We start from the raw sequence: 20,130 nt of genomic DNA, 5'->3' as shown, positions 1-20,130 counted from the left end.
CGTGTCTTGGTGGTTCTTGGGTTGGTGTTCCAGCAGTATCTAGTCTAGTTCATGGCAGGTCCGTGTCTTGGAGGTTCTTAGGTTGGTGTTCCAGCAGTATCTAGTTCATGGCAGGTCCGTGTCTTGATGGTTCTTGGGTTGGTGTTCCAGCAGTATCTAGTCTAGTTCATGGCAGGTCTGTGTCATGGTGGTTCTTGGGTTGGTGTTCCAGCAGCATCTAGTCTAGTTCATGGCAGGTCCGTGTCTTGGTGGTTCTTGGGTTGGTGTTCCAGCAGCATCTAGTCTAGTTCATGGCAGGTCTGTGTCATGGTGGTTCTTGGGTTGGTGTTCCAGCAGCTTTGAGTTCATGGCAGGTCTGGGTCTTGAAGGTTCTTGGGTTGGTGTTCCAGCAGCATCTAGTCTAGTTCATGGCAGGTCCGTGTCTTGGTGGTTCTTGGGTTGGTGTTCCAGCAGCATCTAGTCTAGTTCATGGCAGGTCTGTGTCATGGTGGTTCTTGGGTTGGTGTTCCAGCAGCTTTGAGTTCATGGCAGGTCTGGGTCTTGAAGGTTCTTGGGTTGGTGTTCCAGCAGCATCTAGTCTAGTTCATGGCAGGTCCGTGTCTTGGAGGTTCTTGGGTTGGTGTTCCAGCAGCATCTAGTCTAGTTCATGGCAGGTCCGTGTCTTGGTGGTTCTTGGGTTGGTGTTCCAGCAGCATCTAGTCTAGTTCATGGCAGGTCCGTGTCTTGGTGGTTCTTGGGTTGGTGTTCCAGCAGCATCTAGTCTAGTTCATGGCAGGTCTGTGTCATGGTGGTTCTTGGGTTGGTGTTCCAGCAGCATCTAGTCTAGTTCATGGCAGGTCCGTGTCTTGGAGGTTCTTGGGTTGGTGTTCCAGCAGTATCTAGTCTAGTTCATGGCAGGTCTGTGTCATGGTGGTTCTTGGGTTGGTGTTCCAGCAGCATCTAGTCTAGTTCATGGCAGGTCCGTGTCTTGGTGGTTCTTGGGTTGGTGTTCCAGCAGCATCTAGTCTAGTTCATGGCAGGTCTGTGTCATGGTGGTTCTTGGGTTGGTGTTCCAGCAGCTTTGAGTTCATGGCAGGTCTGGGTCTTGAAGGTTCTTGGGTTGGTGTTCCAGCAGCATCTAGTCTAGTTCATGGCAGGTCCGTGTCTTGGTGGTTCTTGGGTTGGTGTTCCAGCAGCATCTAGTCTAGTTCATGGCAGGTCTGTGTCATGGTGGTTCTTGGGTTGGTGTTCCAGCAGCTTTGAGTTCATGGCAGGTCTGGGTCTTGAAGGTTCTTGGGTTGGTGTTCCAGCAGCATCTAGTCTAGTTCATGGCAGGTCCGTGTCTTGGAGGTTCTTGGGTTGGTGTTCCAGCAGTATCTAGTTCATGGCAGGTCCGTGTCTTGGTGGTTCTTGGGTTGGTGTTCCAGCAGTATCTAGTCTAGTTCATGGCAGGTCCGTGTCTTGGTGGTTCTTAGGTTGGTGTTCCAGCAGTATCTAGTTCATGGCAGGTCCGTGTCTTGATGGTTCTTGGGTTGGTGTTCCAGCAGCTTTGAGTTCATGGCAGGTCTGGGTCTTGGTGGTTCTTGGGTTGGTGTTCCAGCAGCATCTAGTTCATGGCAGGTCTGTGTCTTGGAGGTTCTTGGGTTGGTTTTACAGCAGCTTTTAGTTCATGGCAGGTCTGTGTCTTGGAGGTTCTTGGGTTGGTATTCCAGCAGCATCTAGTTCATGGCAGGTCTGGGTCTTGGAGGTTCTTGGGTTGGTGTTCCAGTAGTATCTAGTTCATGGCAGGTCCGTGTCTTGGTGGTTCTTGGGTTGGTGTTCCAGCAGTATCTAGTTCATGGCAGGTCCGTGTCTTGGTGGTTCTTGGGTTGGTGTTCCAGTAGCAACTTCAAGCATCATATTAAATACACATAGCACTACTTCCATCCGGCCCACATCCTGCCCTGGAGTGACTGTGATGACTTCGTCTGAATCTGGGTGCTGGAAGACAGCCACAGCTGGCTACAGTTGGGCCGTTTTGGGCCCAAAATAGAAACGCTGCTCAAACACTTCACATGGTACGTTAGAGGTGGGCCACATGTGGCCCTGAGTTCACATTCCAGGACAAACCACAGAAAATGTGGCTGCCGTAGACGGGTCAGTTCTCGCTCACAGTCAGGGATGGATCATGGTCCTGTGAGACCTCCACTTTTACATTTGTTAGACAGACAGAGAGACAGATAGATATATATATACCTCCGTCTAGCTCACGCCTGTCTTTAAGGAGATCATGAGTGCGGCGACCTCCTTGCCAGGACCTTGTATGTCAGACTCTATGTCAGCACCTTGCCATTACAGAGACATATGTGGCACCATTACTTACTTTTATACACACTAAATGTCCAAATGTTTGTGGACACCGCTTCTAATGAATGTATTCAGCTACTTTAAGTTGCACCCTTTGCTGACACAGATGTTCAAATACACACACACACACACACACACACACACAATCTAGTCCCTGTAGAGAAGTACTGCCAATAAAATAGGAGGTAAATATGAACCTATTGGCACCATGCTGCCTAATGTCAGGCATGGGCTAAAGGGGTATACAGCTCTCCAGCACTGGAAGAACTGTGTTCTCTGGAATGATGGATGGTGCCCCATCCAATACTTAAGAGATGGGATGAGTTGGGGATTGGGGAAACTCTTGTTGCAGAATGCAGTCAAATCCTTGCAGCAATGCTCCTCCAAAATCTAATAGAAAGCTAGCTAGCTTCTTCCCTTGACAGTAAAGACAGGTACTCCAACAAAAGCTACCCTTGATTTCGGACGAAACGATGAACGAGCAGGTGTCCCAATACTTTTGTCCATATAGTGTAGATACATTCAGCTCAGTCTAAGTACAGGCCTTGTGGTCTGAGACCCCAATGCATTTACAGGCCCAGTACACCTTTTATTGCCATAACTGGTCTGTAATTGCCTTACCTGGCCCACAGAGTCCTCTGTTACTACAGTCGGGGTATTTTGAGCATTTACCCAGTAATATTAATATTTTGGAGAACCACCCTCTATTATACCTCTATAAATAAAAAACATACATTTATTACATTTATTTGTTTTTACATTTGAACATATTTAAGTGCTCTTCATTCATCATCTGCTATTAACATTTCTGGAGGACTGTCCCAACTGTTTGAGCTACCACAGGCCTTGTGGTCTGTGACCCCTTGCATTCACAACCCCCACTGCCTCAATACACTTGCAATTGTCCTGCATCTGTTACATGGGATGCACAGACCTACTAACAACATCTGGACTAACAACATCATTTTACCAGATGAAACTTATTCATTGTAAAATTAATAAATATAACAAATAAATATTTAGCACATTTTTTATTATATTGTTCATATTTATTACATCTTTACATATTGAAGTGCTGCCAAGAGTCCCTTAGCTGACCCAGGATCTGCTGTTATATGGGCTGCAATGGCTATTTTACCACATCGGGAGGTATTTTGATTCTTTTTACCAAATTAATATTCAAACTTGAGTCATGATTGTTCTCTTTCCTCTTCTTTTCTTTATAACAGATCATAATAATAATAATACATATTAATTGAATACATTTGCATATCATGGTAATTCTATAATTTTACCAAATAAATGACTCTTCCCAACCTGGGAAATCATCGGTGTCATTTTCTTCTTACGTTTACATCTGCAGAGGATTGTCCCGAACACCTGCCACCTCACCAGCCCCCCTACATTCAGAACCCCACTGAGACCAGGCCCCACTGCCCACCCTACCGAACTTGCCATTGCCATAACTGGTCCGTAAGCGCCTTAACTGACCCCGAACCCCCCTGATATATGGGACGCATTACATATAAGGGTAATTCTATAATTTTACCAAATAAATGACTCTTCCCAACCTGGGAAATCATCGGTGTCATTTTCTTCTTACGTTTACATCTGCAGAGGATTGTCCCGAACACCTGCCACCTCACCAGCCCCCCTACATTCAGAACCCCCCCACTGCCAACCCTACCGAACTTGCCATTGCCATAACTGGTCCCTAAGCGCCTTAACTAACCCAGAACCCCCCTGATACATGGGACGCATCCGCTCACCGACCACAATTAGGGTGTCAATAGTTCAATAGTTTGGTGAACCAGCCCTTTAACAGAGGCCTACCTCTCTATTAGGTACTGTTCGGCTCTGCAGGCCTGCATTAACCAATCCCCCACATTCAGAAAATGTTAGGAGTGGTTTATTTTAGGATCCCTGTTAATACAGAAACAAGCCAGAGGTTCACTCTGCCTCTTTAAAAACAAATCTACAGGATTTACGACCCAGTGTGTGTGTGTGTGTGTGTGTGAGGGAGAGAGAGAGAGGGAGTTTGCCCTGCTCTACTGTAGCCGGAGCAGGAGATCAGCTTTACTGTAATCAGTGACAGCTGGGGGGAGAGACTGGGGGACGCAGGGAAAGGGGTAAGAGAGGGGGAAAGGGAGCTGTAGTGCAAATAACATATCCCACCCCTCCCTGCTTTCTGCAGTTTGCCTTTGGAGGGACAAGTTAATCTGCATCCTCAGCTCAGACAAGGGAAAGGAGCCTAAGGAGCCTGAGAAGCCTGGGAAGGGACGACTGACTTCTTGGTGGGAGAGTGTGTGTGTGTGTGTGTGTGTGTGTGTGTGAGAGAGAGAGTGTGTGTAAGGGGTTTGTTCCTCACGATGGGAAACGCTGCGGCCGCCAAGAAAGGCAACGAGCTGGAGAGCGGTGAGTAAAGCCGTTTAAGGGGCTTCAGTGGTGGTCTACGCGGTTTGCCAATAGTGGCAAGTCCGGGTGCGGAAAGTAGAAATCCACCCCAGGATTTTGTCCCAACTGCCTGGGCAGCCGAGCTGCAGCTCGGCTGCCCAGGCAGTTGGGACAAAATCCTGGGGTGGATTTCTACTTTCCGCACCCGGACTCGCCGACTCCGCTGCTCGCCATGACGGCAACGTCACCGAGAAAGTCGACTTTACAGCACTAATCTGCTTAAAAATCAAGCTGGAAAAAGCGTAAAAATATGTCAGCAATGTCAGCACTTAAAACAAATAATCACATCCGACAAAACGCATCGATATTTTATTAAAAACCACTTCTTAAGCCAAGCTAGCTATCTAGCTACGAGCTAACGAACCACAACACTGCCCTACACTGCTAGAAACCCTAGATAACTTACTAGCTAGCTAATAAATCGTTTACAAATGAGTCTAGAAATTAATTATCATCGTATTACTGATTAATTTAGCTAATCTATCCTAGCTAATGTGCCTAAAAGCAGAAGCTGGGGTTGGTGTTGATACCCTAGCCTGCTGCTAGCTAGCTAGGGGCTCAGGCCCGGCGATGAGCCGCAGTTTGGGCTGTTTTATTAACATGCAAAATGTGTAGACGGTAAAGCCTTCATATCAGTGTGGGCTTCAGTCTCGATTATGCTGATTAAATCGTTAAAAAAGTCTTTAGATCGCTATAAGGACTTCTGGCGAATTTCTGTGTTCCGTTCCACCTTAAAAGCACAGGCGCCGGAGTGGAGCTGCCGCGCCGTTTAAGGTGGACCGGCTAGTTCGGGAGCAAGATGGGAGTCCAGCTGGAGCTTCAGACTGGATGGATTTGCTGTCGTTTCGCAGCTGTTTTGCGCCTAAAAGTTGGAAATGTCGGTAGTTTGGGGTCTGCACGGGTAGCTACCGTAGCAGGGTGAAGCTAGATAAGCTAGAAAGCCAGTTAAGGCGGTGTAAGCCGGCGGTGTGGGACGGTAACACGGCGCTGACGGGCCCGGCTCCAGTAATGCAGTTAGTTCTAGGACTGGGCGATGGATCGGCTGTACCGGTATACCGCGATTAAGAGCCAGGCCTAGCGATATTTTAAGCAGTGTATTTGATCTATATGCTTAGATCTATAAGCTTATATAATTTATATGTGTAAATGGACTGTTTTCTTACCATGGTCATTTACCTTTAATGAGTTTCTTCCATTTCACCATCTGCAATTAAGGGTAAATGGGCAGTTATCTGTGAATAATCTTGAGAGTTTTTGACTTTTATTATTAATATGTTGTGTATGTGTGTATAGTTGGTCTACTTTTTGTAGTGTGTCTTGCTATCCCTTTGCTGTTGCTGTGACCCTGTCGATTATCCCACTGTGGGACTATTAAAGTGTTATTATTAGTGTTATTATTAGTGTTATTAGTGTTATTATTAGTGTGTCTTGTTATTATTAGTGTTATTATTAGTGTGTCTTGTTATTATTAGTGTTATTATTAGTGTTATTATTAGTGTGTCTTGCTATCCCTTTGCTGTTGCTGTGACCCTGTCGATTATCCCACTGTGGGACTATTAAAGTGTTATTATTAGTGTTATTATTAGTGTTATTAGTGTTATTATTAGTGTGTCTTGTTATTATTAGTGTTATTATTAGTGTGTCTTGTTATTATTAGTGTTATTATTAGTGTGTCTTGTTATTATTAGTGTTATTATTAGTGTTATTATTAGTGTGTCTTGTTATTATTAGTGTTATTATTAGTGTGTCTTGTTATTATTAGTGTTATTAGTGTTATTATTAGTGTGTCTTGTTATTATTAGTGTTATTATTAGTGTGTCTTGTTATTATTAGTGTTATTATTAGTGTGTCTTGTTATTATTAGTGTGTCTTGTTATTATTAGTGTTATTATTAGTGTTATTATTAGTGTGTCTTGTTATTATTAGTGTGTCTTGTTATTATTAGTGTTATTATTAGTGTTATTATTAGTGTGTCTTGTTATTATTAGTGTTATTATTAGTGTGTCTTGTTATTATTAGTGTGTCTTGTTATTATTAGTGTTATTATTAGTGTTATTATTAGTGTGTCTTGTTATTATTAGTGTTATTATTAGTGTGTCTTGTTATTATTAGTGTGTCTTGTTATTATTAGTGTTATTATTAGTGTTATTATTAGTGTGTCTTGTTATTATTAGTGTTATTATTAGTGTTATTATTAGTGTGTCTTGCTATCCCTTTGCTGTTGCTGTGACCCTGTCGATTATCCCACCGTGGGACTATTAAAGGCGGCATCGTCGATACCGATCTACCGTGATTGCGTTCCCGGGTTACGTTTTTTTTTTTTTTTTTGTGATGTATTTCATAAACAGCAATTATTGATGGTAACGCCTATGAAATAGCTTTGCTCCAGGTCCTCCAGAAGTATTTATTTTTATTATTTTTAAAAAAATATTATTTTAATATTAAATGTTAAAAAATACGGATTAATGATACTTATTGTATTTTTATATTAATCCGTGATGGAGCGTTAATAAAAAAAATAGATAAATAGTCAGGAAAAAATGTGAACATTGCAGTCTAATGTCGAACAGACATGAAAGTCCGGTTGACGTAGGGCTGGGCGATATGCCGATGTCTGATTGTATTGCTTTTCTAAGCGTATCGAGGATCTCGTCAGGGCTTATAGTGGCTGGTGTGGCGCGACAGATAACACCACTGCCGGCCAGTGAGCTACCACACCACGTGGGAGACTGGGGTTCGATTCCCGGTCTTTTTACTGCTACTGCTGTGTGAATCAGTCCAACTGGGCTAAGCAAAATCAGACGAGGTGTGTTGGTGTAGTGGATAACACCACCACCATCACCACCACCATCACCACCGCCAGCTTTCCTATGGCACACTGTTTAGGGTTCAAGTCCCTGGCAGAACAAGCACACCACACTCTCCCACCTGTGTTACCTGATTCAGGCACTACACCAATAAGAGTCCTTGGACAAGACTCTGAACACTACATTGGCCCATGTCTGTAATACCAGAATATCTAATACGAATAAAAACCACTGTACTGTGTCAGCATTTGGTCTGCAATCATGTATATCTTTAGAAATCATAATATAATATTTACCATATCAAGTATCTGCCGATACAGAGTATCGATATTTACATTTATGGTATTTAGCTGACGCTCTTATCCAGAGCAACTTACAAGGTTACTCGTATTACAGATGTGGGCCAATGTAGTGTTAGGAGTCTTGCCCAAGGACTCTTATTAGTGTAGCGCAGCCAAAATAGTCACCCAGACCGGGAATCGAACCCCCGTCTCCCACATGGTGTGGTAGTTCAGTGGCAGGTAGTGGTAGTGTTATCTGTTGCGCCACACCAACCAACCGATATCCGGCTCTGACTGTAATACTGGATATACGGCTCTAAATCCTAATATTTACACTGTTCCACTTTTTATAGGTTGTGTTTTTTTAATATCTGATCCCAAATAAGATCTAATAATCTAATAATAAATACGATCAGTGTTTGCTGGTTGAGGAACTGCACATTTGCTAAGTTTCATAGCTATGAGCAGCTTAAGTTTCACCGAACAGCTCACAAATTCACATTTCAGAGCTGTAAAGAAAGACTAGTTTAGAAAGAAAAAGTGCTGATGCAGCAATTTCACATTCAGGCTCTCGCCTACTAAACTTCAGTGTTTCCTTTAAACAAGCTGCTGAAACTAAAAGTTTTAGAACCAAATAATCTATATATTTTGGATTTTACTGGCTGTTTAAACGTTTTGGTTCAGAGCAAAGTCTATGAACACTAATGTTTGATGTTTCTCTTGGGATCAGGATGGTGCTCTCTATTGCTGATATCGATATCGATATGTAGGTGCCAGTATCGCCGCTGATACCGATTCGGTATCGGTGCAACACTAAACGTTATCCCACAGTAAATAATGAAAGTCAGAGTATCATATAACATTAAAATAAAGTAAAATCATATAACAGTAAAATAAAGTAAATCATATAACAGTAAAATAAAGTAAATCATATAACATTAAAATAAAGTAAAATCATATAACAGTAAAATAAAGTAAATCATATAACAGTAAAATAAAGTAAATCATATAACAGTAAAATAAAGTAAATCAGATAACAGTAAAATAAAGTAAAATCATATAACAGTAAAATAAAGTAAATCATATAACAGTAAAATAAAGTAAATCAGATAACAGTAAAATAAAGTAAAATCATATAACAGTAAAATAAAGTAAATCAGATAACAGTAAAATAAAGTAAAATCATATAACAGTAAAATAAAGTAAATCAGATAACAGTAAAATAAAGTAAAATCATATAACAGTAAAATAAAGTAAATCATATAACAGTAAAATAAAGTAAATCAGATAACAGTAAAATAAAGTAAAATCATATAACAGTAAAATAAAGTAAATCAGATAACAGTAAAATAAAGTAAAATCATATAACAGTAAAATAAAGTAAAATCATATAACAGTAAAATAAAGTAAATCAGATAACAGTAAAATAAAGTAAAATCATATAACAGTAAAATAAAGTAAATCATATAACAGTAAAATAAAGTAAATCAGATAACAGTAAAATAAAGTAAAATCATATAACAGTAAAATAAAGTAAATCAGATAACAGTAAAATAAAGTAAAATCATATAACAGTAAAATAAAGTAAATCATATAACAGTAAAATTGTGATAACAGTAGCAGGTTATGGAGAACAGCACTAGCAGCAGAAACTTCAGTATCATCTAAAACCATGACACTGGGATGGAATTTATTATTATCATTTATAATTATTAACGGAGTAAGTATATACAGATGTTAGGTGGTTAGCTAAGGTAGCTTAATAGCTAAACACACAATCCACTTTTCTTATCTGCTGCCAGTCAGTGTTGCTAGATTATTAGCTATGCTAGCTTACTGCCACCGCTCTGTGAATCAGTCCAACTGGGCTAATCAGACGAGGTGCGTTGGTGTAGTGGATAACACCACCACCACCACCACCACCACCACCAGCAGCTTTCCTATGGCACACAAATCAAGTTAAATAAATAAATAAATAAATAAATAAACCGGCACCAAATACACTGCTGTAAGTAAGACACACTCCATATAGTGACACAGGAGACCATGTGAGTCTGGAGGAGGTCTGATAATAAAAAATAAATAAATAAATAAACAAGGTTGAGATCAGGATGAAGCACATAACCTCAAAGCACAGCTACAGTTTTATATAGTGGTGTTTAACGGATCATAAAAAAATCACACTTCAGATCGTAGTTTCGGTCGATCACACATCAGACATCATTTTTGTATTAGTGACTTATTCTGATGTAGTCTGTTTGTTAGTTTTTATTAGTGGCTTTTACTTTATACTAGTAAACTTTTTTTTTTTTTACACATATCTGGTGTCAGGAGAATGTCTGTTCTGTTCTATTGTATCGTGATATGATATTTTTACCATATCGTCCACCCCTGTGTATCGTTTCTCATAGAAATGTTTGCTTGTTTATATTAGTGGCTTTTATTTTGACATTGTCCATTTGTTTATATTAGTGGCTTTTATTTTGATGGTCTGTTTTGTTTATTAGTAGCTTTTATGTTTTGACACAGCCTGTTTGCTCGTTTGTAATAGTGGCTTTTATTTGCACGCGGTTTGTTTGTTTGTTTATATTAATGGCTTTTAATTTTCTGTAGTCTGCTCGTTTATATTAGTGGCTTTTATTTTGACACAGCCTGTTTTCTTGTTTTAATAGTGGCTTTTATTTTGACACAGCCTCTTTTCTCGGTTGTATTAGTGGCTTTTATTTTGACACAGCCTGTTTTCTCGTTTATATTAGTGGATTTTAATTTTCTGTAGTCTGCTCGTTTATATTAGTGGCTTTTATTTTGACATGGCCTGTTTTCTCATTTATATTAGTGGCTTTTATTTTGACATGGCCTGTTTTCTCCTTTGTATTAGTGGCTTTTATTTTGACACGGCCTGTTTTCTCGTTTATATTAGTGGCTTTTATTTTGACACGGCCTGTTTTCTCTTCTATATTAGTGGCTTTTATTTTGACACGGCCTGTTTTCTCTTCTATATTAGTGGCTTTTATTTTGACACGGCCTGTTTTCTCTTCTATATTAGTGGCTTTTATTTTGACATGGCCTGTTTTCTCTTCTATATTAGTGGCTTTTATTTTGACATGGCCTGTTTTCTCGGTTGTATTAGTGGCTTTTCTTTTAAAATGGCCCATTTGTTTATATTAGTGGCTTTTATTTTGACGGTCTGTCTGTTTATATTAGTGGCTTGTATTTTATACTAGTACACATTATTATTATTATTATTATTATATTTATTTATTTATTTTTTGTTTATGCATATCTGGTGTCCGGAGAACGTCTAAGTATCGTGATTCCGATATTTGCACCATATCGTCCACCCCGTGTATCGTTTCTCACAGAAACGTCCCGAGTGTTGCCCTGTTATTCTTGTCCCTGTTAGATCATCCAGGCCTTCTCGGCTTCTGCCACTAGCAGCATTACGCACACTGCCCAAATATAAAGCCTGAGTGAAGCCAAAACACGGCAGCACGTTTCCCTGATCATCTCAGTCTGGTTCCGCTGCACTTTCCGTTCAGAAACCCATATCCGGCCTCCCCGCCCCCTCAGCCGGGCCCTTATCTCGCTCTGTAAACAGCTCCGAGCTGAACTGGGCCACAGCTGAGCCCTGCCTGAATATGGCGAAGAAGTGACTGATGCCCATTCATAAAACTGACTCCCAGCCACAACTCAGCGCTGGTTTTATGTGTTGTCTGAGTTCTGCATGTGCCCCCCACCCCCCCACCCCCTCCCTCCGCACACATACACCTTAATCTCGGTATCATGAGCGCCACCCCCCCCTCTCCACACACACACACACAGTTTGTCATTGACTCGAACAGCTTGTCATCAGACCTTCGTCAGAGGATAAGTGTAATTACGAGCTTTGAAGGGCTTGACGCAAACAGCTCCAGGCTTGTATTAGTTTGAGTGTGACGCTTTGACGCGTGCTGATAGTGGGCGCCCACAGCGCGGTGTGATAGCACTGGGTCAGATTTCCATAACATCATGCGGTGGAAAAGATTAGAAGTGGAATAATTTGGCGTTGGGTTCAATCCTCACATCCTCAAATCCTCATCTTCAGGGCTCAGGGCCTTAATTATGCACACCAGGCCTCATCTAGTGTCTCTTACTTGGAATATCAGGGCGGTGGGTTTTAATACACGATGTCCACATATTTCTGGACACCCCTGCTATTGAATCTCTGGAGCAGATAAACACCTACTGGCACCATGCCTCCTAATGCCAGGTGCGGGCTAGAGGGGTGTGAAGCCCCCCCAGCAATGATGGTGCATTTGGGATGAGTTGGGGATTTGAGGATGATGAGGTGGGGTGGTGATCTTCATCCAACACTCTGACCTTACTAACACTCTTGTCGCTGAATGCAATCAAATCCTCACAGCAATGCTTCTCCAAAATTTAGTAGAACGCCGCCGCCTTCTTCTCTGGACAGTAGAGACAGTTACTCCAACAAAAGCAGGAGAAGCTATTTTAAAACCCTAGATTTTAGAAGAAGCAATGAATGAGCAGGTGTCCCAATACTTTTGTCCATATAGTGTATGTTGTTTATATCAGGACAGTGGACTGTAATGTTGTTTCTTAATGATCATCATAAAATTGGCATTTATAAAACTGATTTTTACTGTTTGCTGGACTTGCGCGGGACGCGTCCTAACCAACTGCAGTGTTTTTACTATGTCCTGGACGCGTCCTAACCAACTGCAGTGTTTTTACTATGTCCTGGACGCGTCCTAACCAACTGCAGTGTCTTTACTGTGTCCTGGACGCGTCCTAACCAACTGCAGTGTCTTTACTGTGTCCTGGACGCGTCCTAACCAACTGCAGTGTCTTTACTGTTTGCTGGACAGGCCCGTGCCCTAACCAACTGCAGTGTCTTTACTGTGTCCTGGACGCGTCCTAACCAACTGCAGTGTTTTTACTGTTTGCTGGACAGGCGCGGGACGCGTCCTAACCAACTGCAGTGTTTTTACTATGTCCTGGACGCGTCCTAACCAACTGCAGTGTTTTTACTATGTCCTGGACGCGTCCTAACCAACTGCAGTGTTTTTACTATGTCCTGGACGCGTCCTAACCAACTGCGGTATTTTTACTATGTCCTGGACGCGTCCTAACCAACTGCGGTATTTTTACTATGTCCTGGACGCGTCCTAACCAACTGCGGTATTTTTACTATGTCCTGGACGCGTCCTAACCAACTGCAGTGTTTTTACTATGTCCTGGACGCGTCCTAACCAACTGCAGTGTTTTTACTATGTCCTGGACGCGTCCTAACCAACTGCAGTGTTTTTACTGTTTGCTGGACTCACACTGGACTTGTTCATCTTAATTGCAGTGTTTTTACTGTGTGCTGGACTCACGCTGGACGTGTCCCTCCCAATCACAGTGGTTTTACTGAGTGCTGGACTCGTGCTGGACTTGTCCTAACCAATTGCAGTGTTTTTACTGTTTGCTGGACTCGTGCTGGACGTGTCCCTCCCAATCGCAGTGGTTTTACTGTTTGCTGGACTTGCGCTGGCCACCTTCTTCTCTGGACAGTAGAGACAGTTACTCCAACAAAAGCAGGAGAAGCTATTTTAAAACCCTAGATTTTAGAAGAAGCAATGAATGAGCAGGTGTCCCAATACTTTTGTCCATATAGTGTATGTTGTTTATATCAGGACAGTGGACTGTAATGTTGTTTCTTAATGATCATCATAAAATTGGCATTTATAAAACTGATTTTTACTGTTTGCTGGACTTGCGCTGGACGCGTCCTAACCAACTGCAGTGTTTTTCCTGTGTCCTGGACGCGTCCTAACCAACTGCAGTGTCTTTACTGTGTCCTGGACGCGTCCTAACCAACTGCAGTGTCTTTACTGTGTCCTGGACGCGTCCTAACCAACTGCAGTGTCTTTACTGTGTCCTGGACTTGTCCTAACCAACTGCAGTGTTTTTACTATGTCCTGGACGCGTCCTAACCAACTGCAGTGTTTTTACTATGTCCTGGACGCGTCCTAACCAACTGCAGTGTCTTTACTGTGTCCTGGACTTGTCCTAACCAACTGCAGTGTCTTTACTGTGTCCTGGACGCGTCCTAACCAACTGCAGTGTCTTTACTGTGTCCTGGACGCGTCCTAACCAACTGCAGTGTCTTTACTGTGTCCTGGACGCGTCCTAACCAACTGCAGTGTTTTTACTGTTTGCTGGACAGGCCCGCGCCCTAACCAACTGCAGTGTCTTTACTGTGTCCTGGACGCGTCCTAACCAACTGCAGTGTCTTTACTGTGTCCTGGACGCGTCCTAACCAACTGCAGTGTTTTTACTGTTTGCTGGACAGGCCCGCGCCCTAACCAACTGCAGTGTCTTTACTGTGTCCTGGACGCGTCCTAACCAACTGCAGTGTTTTTACTATGTCCTGGACGCGTCCTAACCAACTGCAGTGTTTTTACTATGTCCTGGACGCGTCCTAACCAACTGCAGTTTTTTTTTACTATGTCCTGGACGCGTCCTAACCAACTGCAGTATTTTTACTGTTTGCTGGACTCACACTGGACTTGTTCATCTTAATTGCAGTGTTTTTACTGTGTGCTGGACTCACGCTGGACGTGTCCCTCCCAATCACAGTGGTTTTACTGAGTGCTGGACTCGTGCTGGACGTGTCCCTCCCAATCACAGTGGTTTTACTGAGTGCTGGACTCGTGCTGGACTTGTCCCTCCCAATCTCAGTGTTTTTACTGTGTGCTGGACTCGTGCTGGACGTGTCCCTCCCAATCGCAGTGTTTTTACTGTGTGCTGGACTTGCGCTGGCCAAGTAAGGCCAGTTGTGCTCTCTCAGGCTCCGGCTGCTGACGGCAGGCAACAAGTCCCGGATTTCGAACCAGCGATCCTTGGGTCACACTGGCAGCAGCTTAGTACGCTGGACCACTCGGAGCTTGTTTCCTTTAAGTGGTCAACAGAATAATCCTTAACCTTACAGAAACCAAAATCAGTCAGAGTCCACTGACCGCTGCTACGATATACCCCAAACACTGTACAGTGACCTGTATCCCGTACAGTACCCAGTAGTATAGCCGCTGTTCTGTAGATGTCTGTGAGCATGCGCTGCCGCCCTGCAGTGGCCTGATCAACAGAGAGGTTTCTGGTGTGTTTCAGTGTTGCGCTGGTGAAGAGGTTTCATGGCTAATCGGAGGGTCTTCCTTTAGATTGACAGTTTGATGGTTCCAGAGAGGCCCTGCATATTTGAAGCACCTCTATGGAAGACGCGCACCCTGCCCTGTGGCATCTCACACTGGAGTGTTTCATGTGCAGCTGCCGTGTGTGTGTGTGTGTGTGTGTGTGTGTGTGTGTGCACGCTTGTTGATTTGAATAACCAATTAGACGACATCTACGTTTATTTAATTGGTTATTGACTGTTTAATTTAGCCTGGTGTACAGAGACGATGCCGTGTGTCCAGCCCCCATATGAGTAAGGGGAGAAATACACTGACCCTTATCTGACTCTCTATCATCAGCTTTTATCATTAGGCTGTGAGACTCTGAGATTTGGCCAAGTAAAGCTGACGTAGATATGATTGCAAACTAACAACCCCCTTAGCCTAACAGTAATGTAGTAGTAGTAATATTGTCAAAAGTATTGGGACACTACTTATTCTTCTTATTTCTTACTTATTCTTATTCTTTCCAATTACAGTGGTTTTACTGTGTGCTGGACTCGTGCTGGACATGTCCTTCCCAATCGCTGCGTTTTACTGTTTGCTGGATTCGTCCTAACCGATAGCAGTGTTTTACTGTGTGCTGGATTCAGGCTGGACATGTCCTAACCAATCGTAGTGTTTTTACTGTTTGCTGGACTGGTGCTGGACTCGTCCTAACCAATAGCAGTGTTTTACTGTGTGCTGGATTCAGGCTGGACATGTCCTAACCAATCGTAGTGTTTTACTCTGTGCTGGATTCAGGCTGGACATGTCCTAACCAATCGTAGTGTTTTACTCTGTGCTGGATTCAGGCTGGACATGTCCTAACCAATCGTAGTGTTTTTACTGTGTGCTGGACTGGTGCTGGACTCGTCCTAACCAATAGCAGTGTTTTACTGTGTGCTGGATTCAGGCTGGACATGTCCTAACCAATCGTAGTGTTTTTACTGTTTGCTGGACTCGTGCTGGACATGTCCTTCCCAGTCGCTGTGTTTTACTGTTTGCTGGATTCAGGCTGGACTCTTCCTAACCAATAGCAGTGTTTTTTACTGTGTTCTGGACTGGTGCTGGACATGACCTAACCAATCGCAGTGTTTTTACTGTGTGCTGGACTCGTCCTGGACATGTCCTTCCCAATCGCTGTGTTTTACTGTTTGCTGGACTCGTGCTGGACGTGTCCTTCCTAATCGCTGTGTTTTACTGTTTGCTGGACTCGTTCTAACCAATAGCAATGTTTTACTGTGTGCTGGATTCAGGCTGGACATGTCCTAACCAATCGTAGTGTTTTTACTGTGTGCTGGACTCGTGCTGGACATGTCTTAACCAATCGCTGTGTTTTACTGTTTGCTGGATTCGTCCTAACCGATAGCAGTGTTTTACTGTGTGCTGGATTCAGGCTGGACATGTCCTAACCAATCGTAGTGTTTTTACTGTGTGCTGGACTGGTGCTGGACTCGTCCTAACCAATAGCAGTGTTTTACTGTGTGCTGGATTCAGGCTGGACATGTCCTAACCAATCGTAGTGTTTTTACTGTTTGCTGGACTCGTGCTGGACATGTCCTTCCCAATCGCTGTGTTTTACTGTGTGCTGGATTCAGGCTGGACATGACCTAACCAATAGCAGTGTTTTTTACTGTGTTCTGGACTGGTGCTGGACATGACCTAACCAATCGCTGTGTTTTACTGTTTGCTGGACTCGTGCTGGACGTGTCCTTCCTAATCGCTGTGTTTTACTGTTTGCTGGACTCGTTCTAACCAATAGCAGTGTTTTACTGTGTGCTGGATTCCGGCTGGACATGTCTTAACCAATCGTAGTGTTTTTACTGTGTGCTGGATTCCGGCTGGACATGTCTTAACCAATCGTAGTGTTTTTACTGTTTGCTGGACGAGTCCTAACCAATGTCTGTGACTTTCTGTGAGCGTTTTGAAGAACTGTGGTATTCAATCACAATGCTGGGGTGTTTTATACCCCTCTAGCCTACTCTTGGCATTGGGCACAGTGACTTATGGTTGACCTCATGTGGTCATGGCTGCTCCAGAACACCCCGTTTCGGGTCTTTTTTTTTTTATGGAGATTACACAACAAGGGTCTTCACTTGGTTGATCAATCCTAGACTAGGCCTAATCCTTGTTTTAAAAAAATCAGGCCAAGATCAAACATGCAAGGCTTAGAAATGTGGTTCAGGGAGACCTTTTTCCTGAAGCCCCAGAAGTATGCAGTGCATTTGCAGGGAGTGGTCTGTGGCAGAGAAGATCCCTCCGAGTTCACACAGGCTTACAGAGAGGGAGAACGCACCATAAAAGGAGGTCACTGTGAAAGAGTGAGGCTTCGGAGAATCGGCTTCGACCACTTCACTGCATCAGAGCTTTGTACGCTATGTGTCCAAATGTTTGTGGACACCCATTCTAATGAATGCATTCTGCTTTTAAGTTGCACTAATTGCTGACACAGATGTGCACACAGCTTGTTTAGTCCCTGTATAGGGAAGTACGGCCAATAGAATAGGACTCTCTGAAGCAGATAAACCTGATGAACCTATAGAAGACCCCATGCCTGGTATAAAGCCCCCCAGCTGTGGAAGAACTGTGTTCTCTGGAGTGATGGATGGTGCTCCATCCAATATTTTTGGAATGAGTTGGGGAGTTAGGGATGAGGTTGGCCTCATTATTAACTGCTGAATGCAGTCAAATCCTCACAGCAGTGTGCTAAGATGTAGGCAAAAGCTTGGAAGGGAGCGTCATGCTGTGTTGCAGAATTTAGGATTTCTCAGTTAAGCAGACAGCAGAGTCTAAAGTTGAGGGTCGTTCGGTGTCCCACACCTCTCTTCTGATAGGACAGGCTTGACCTTGAGCTCAGGTTATCTGACCAAACTGAAAGAATTCCTTCCCTGTGATCCAGCCTGTGCTTGGTCAGCTGCAGGCTGGTGTTAAAATTATTATTATATATATTTTTATTATTATTATTATTATTTATTTATTTGTTTATTTATTTTTTAACTATTTCATACATTTTTTTCTACAGTATAAGAATAAAAACAACAGTCTTCTGTCTTTCTTGTGTCCTCCTCTTCCTCTCTTGCTCCGTCTCTGACTGACTGAGGTTGCTTTCACACCTACCTTCTGTGGCCCAAACCGAAAGAGTAGGTGTGAAAGGTGCCGCAAACCACGGTCCGAGCCAAATGACCAAAATTAGGTCAGACCAAAAGGTCAGACCATGGTTCGGTTCGTTTGCAGTGTGAAAACACTTGTTTTGGATGCTTCGGACTTTCGGACCAATTACAGGAGGTCCAGACAGGCTATCGTCGCGTCACGCAGCAGTATGGGCACCTGCTTGCTGCACGTGTAGGTTGACCCCTAATTATGAGCAGAAATACACATGCGCCCTGGATAGGAGTCGGATTCTGGCAGGGAGGCAGAATTTGGTACACCACCTGGAAAGGAAAGCCGACACATCCGACACACCCTTCTACAAACCAATCAGTGTGAGGTATAGGGAGACGCCGTGGTCCACGTATGCGATGGGGACGGGACGTAGCAGTGTGAGACCCAAGCGAACCGGACCAAATACAATATACAGAGTCTAACAAACAAAAGAACCTTGGTTCGGACCTTGGTCTGGACTTTTTAGCCGTGAAAACGTCCTGAATCTGTAACAGCTGTACTTTTTGTCGCTTCTAATCCATGTGTTTGATGCATTTATGATATGATTGTTTCATATGAAAATCTTCTGCTTTTTCTTCTCTCTCTCTTTCTCTCTCTTTCTGTGTCTCTGTCTCACTCTCTCGCTCTCTCTCCTGTCTGTCGATCATCCCATCCATGTGGGTGAATGCTCCTGCAAATCCTTGGTGATTTATAGAGACTTTTGGTATGACCATTATTTCATTAGATGACCACAATGACCGAAAGCATCCAGATTGGCTCAGTCAGTTTCCTTACAGCCGTTCCAAGCGAGAAGTCCTCTCTAAGGCCTAGCCACAAGATTTCCTGCCATTTCTACCACAATGTTTCCATCATTGGGTCATCTAAAGTCTGCTGTTTTACTCTGTGTGATGTGGGTTTGTCCTTGCTTATACCCATAATACTGTGCTTCTGATAAACCCCTGTTTTTCTAATTATACAATATTCATGCATGCATGAAGAGAACACCCTTCCCCCCTTCCCTGAAATCTCTCCTTTTATCGAAATTGACTGCCTGAGTTTGCTGTGTAGCCCCGGAATTGGTCCCCGTTAATCCTGTCTGTGAGGTAGTGTAGTGATGAAGTGTCCAGTGTACTGTGGTACAGCTGTACTGTGATACACTCTCACTTGTAGATCTCTACAAGATCTATGTTTCATATATATATGAATATATATATGCATTTATTATGGCCTCCATATAATCCTTCAATACATACGAAATTGGCTGCCAATGAACAAAAGGCTTCAGCAGACCAGTTAGCATCACGCTAACTGGCCTCTGCTTGCTTGTGTTATTTATCGGTAATGTTACAAATGACTGGTGATGACTTTGACTTTGCTGTCGGTGCGTATGCTGATGTCTCTCTCTTCTCCCTCCCCCCTTCACAGTGAAAGAGTTTTTAGCCAAAGCCAAAGAAGATTTCCTACGGAAATGGGAATGTCCACCACAGGTGAGCACCAGAACTCACCTCCCTACTCCTATACAAGAGAAATGACCTTCAAATTGCTGAAGAACCTTTTTTCAGATCTTTAAAAGGTTCTTCAGCCTCGCACAGACATCTTCATGGGACCAACAAGGGTTCTTCAATGGCATCAGTCAAAGAACGAACCATTTGAAGAACCGTTATTGTGTGCCGAGTGTTTCGTAGCTTAATCTCTCAAGTGTTTGACCACTGACCACTTTCAGTTTGGTGAAGCTTTGATGTGTATCCTGTCCTTCTTCCAGAGCACGACTACCCTAGATGACTTTGAGAGACTGAAGACTCTTGGCACGGGCTCTTTCGGTAGGGTCATGTTGGTAAAACACAAAGGAACAGAGCAGTTCTACGCCATGAAAATCCTGGACAAACAGAAGGTTGGTTCTGTGGTGGATCGAATATTATTGCTTCACCT

At 43.1% G+C, this 20,130-nt stretch overlaps 1 protein-coding gene across 1 annotated transcript in view; it reads left to right on the top strand.

Moving 5' to 3' along the window:
- Positions 1-4,428: 4,428 nt before the first annotated feature.
- Positions 4,429-20,130, top strand: part of prkacbb (protein kinase, cAMP-dependent, catalytic, beta b) — a 31,494-nt gene continuing 15,792 nt past the window's right edge. The window contains exons 1-3 of the mRNA XM_072687258.1: positions 4,429-4,740; positions 19,627-19,688; positions 19,964-20,092. Of these exons, the coding sequence (XP_072543359.1) occupies positions 4,695-4,740; positions 19,627-19,688; positions 19,964-20,092 (237 nt within the window). The 5' untranslated portion in view covers positions 4,429-4,694. The remainder of the gene's footprint in view (positions 4,741-19,626; positions 19,689-19,963; positions 20,093-20,130) is intronic.

This window comes from Salminus brasiliensis, chromosome 9, assembly GCF_030463535.1.
Source record: "Salminus brasiliensis chromosome 9, fSalBra1.hap2, whole genome shotgun sequence".
NCBI classification, from domain to species: Eukaryota; Metazoa; Chordata; class Actinopteri; order Characiformes; family Bryconidae; genus Salminus; species Salminus brasiliensis.
This window is presented reverse-complemented; position numbering and strand designations above follow the sequence as displayed.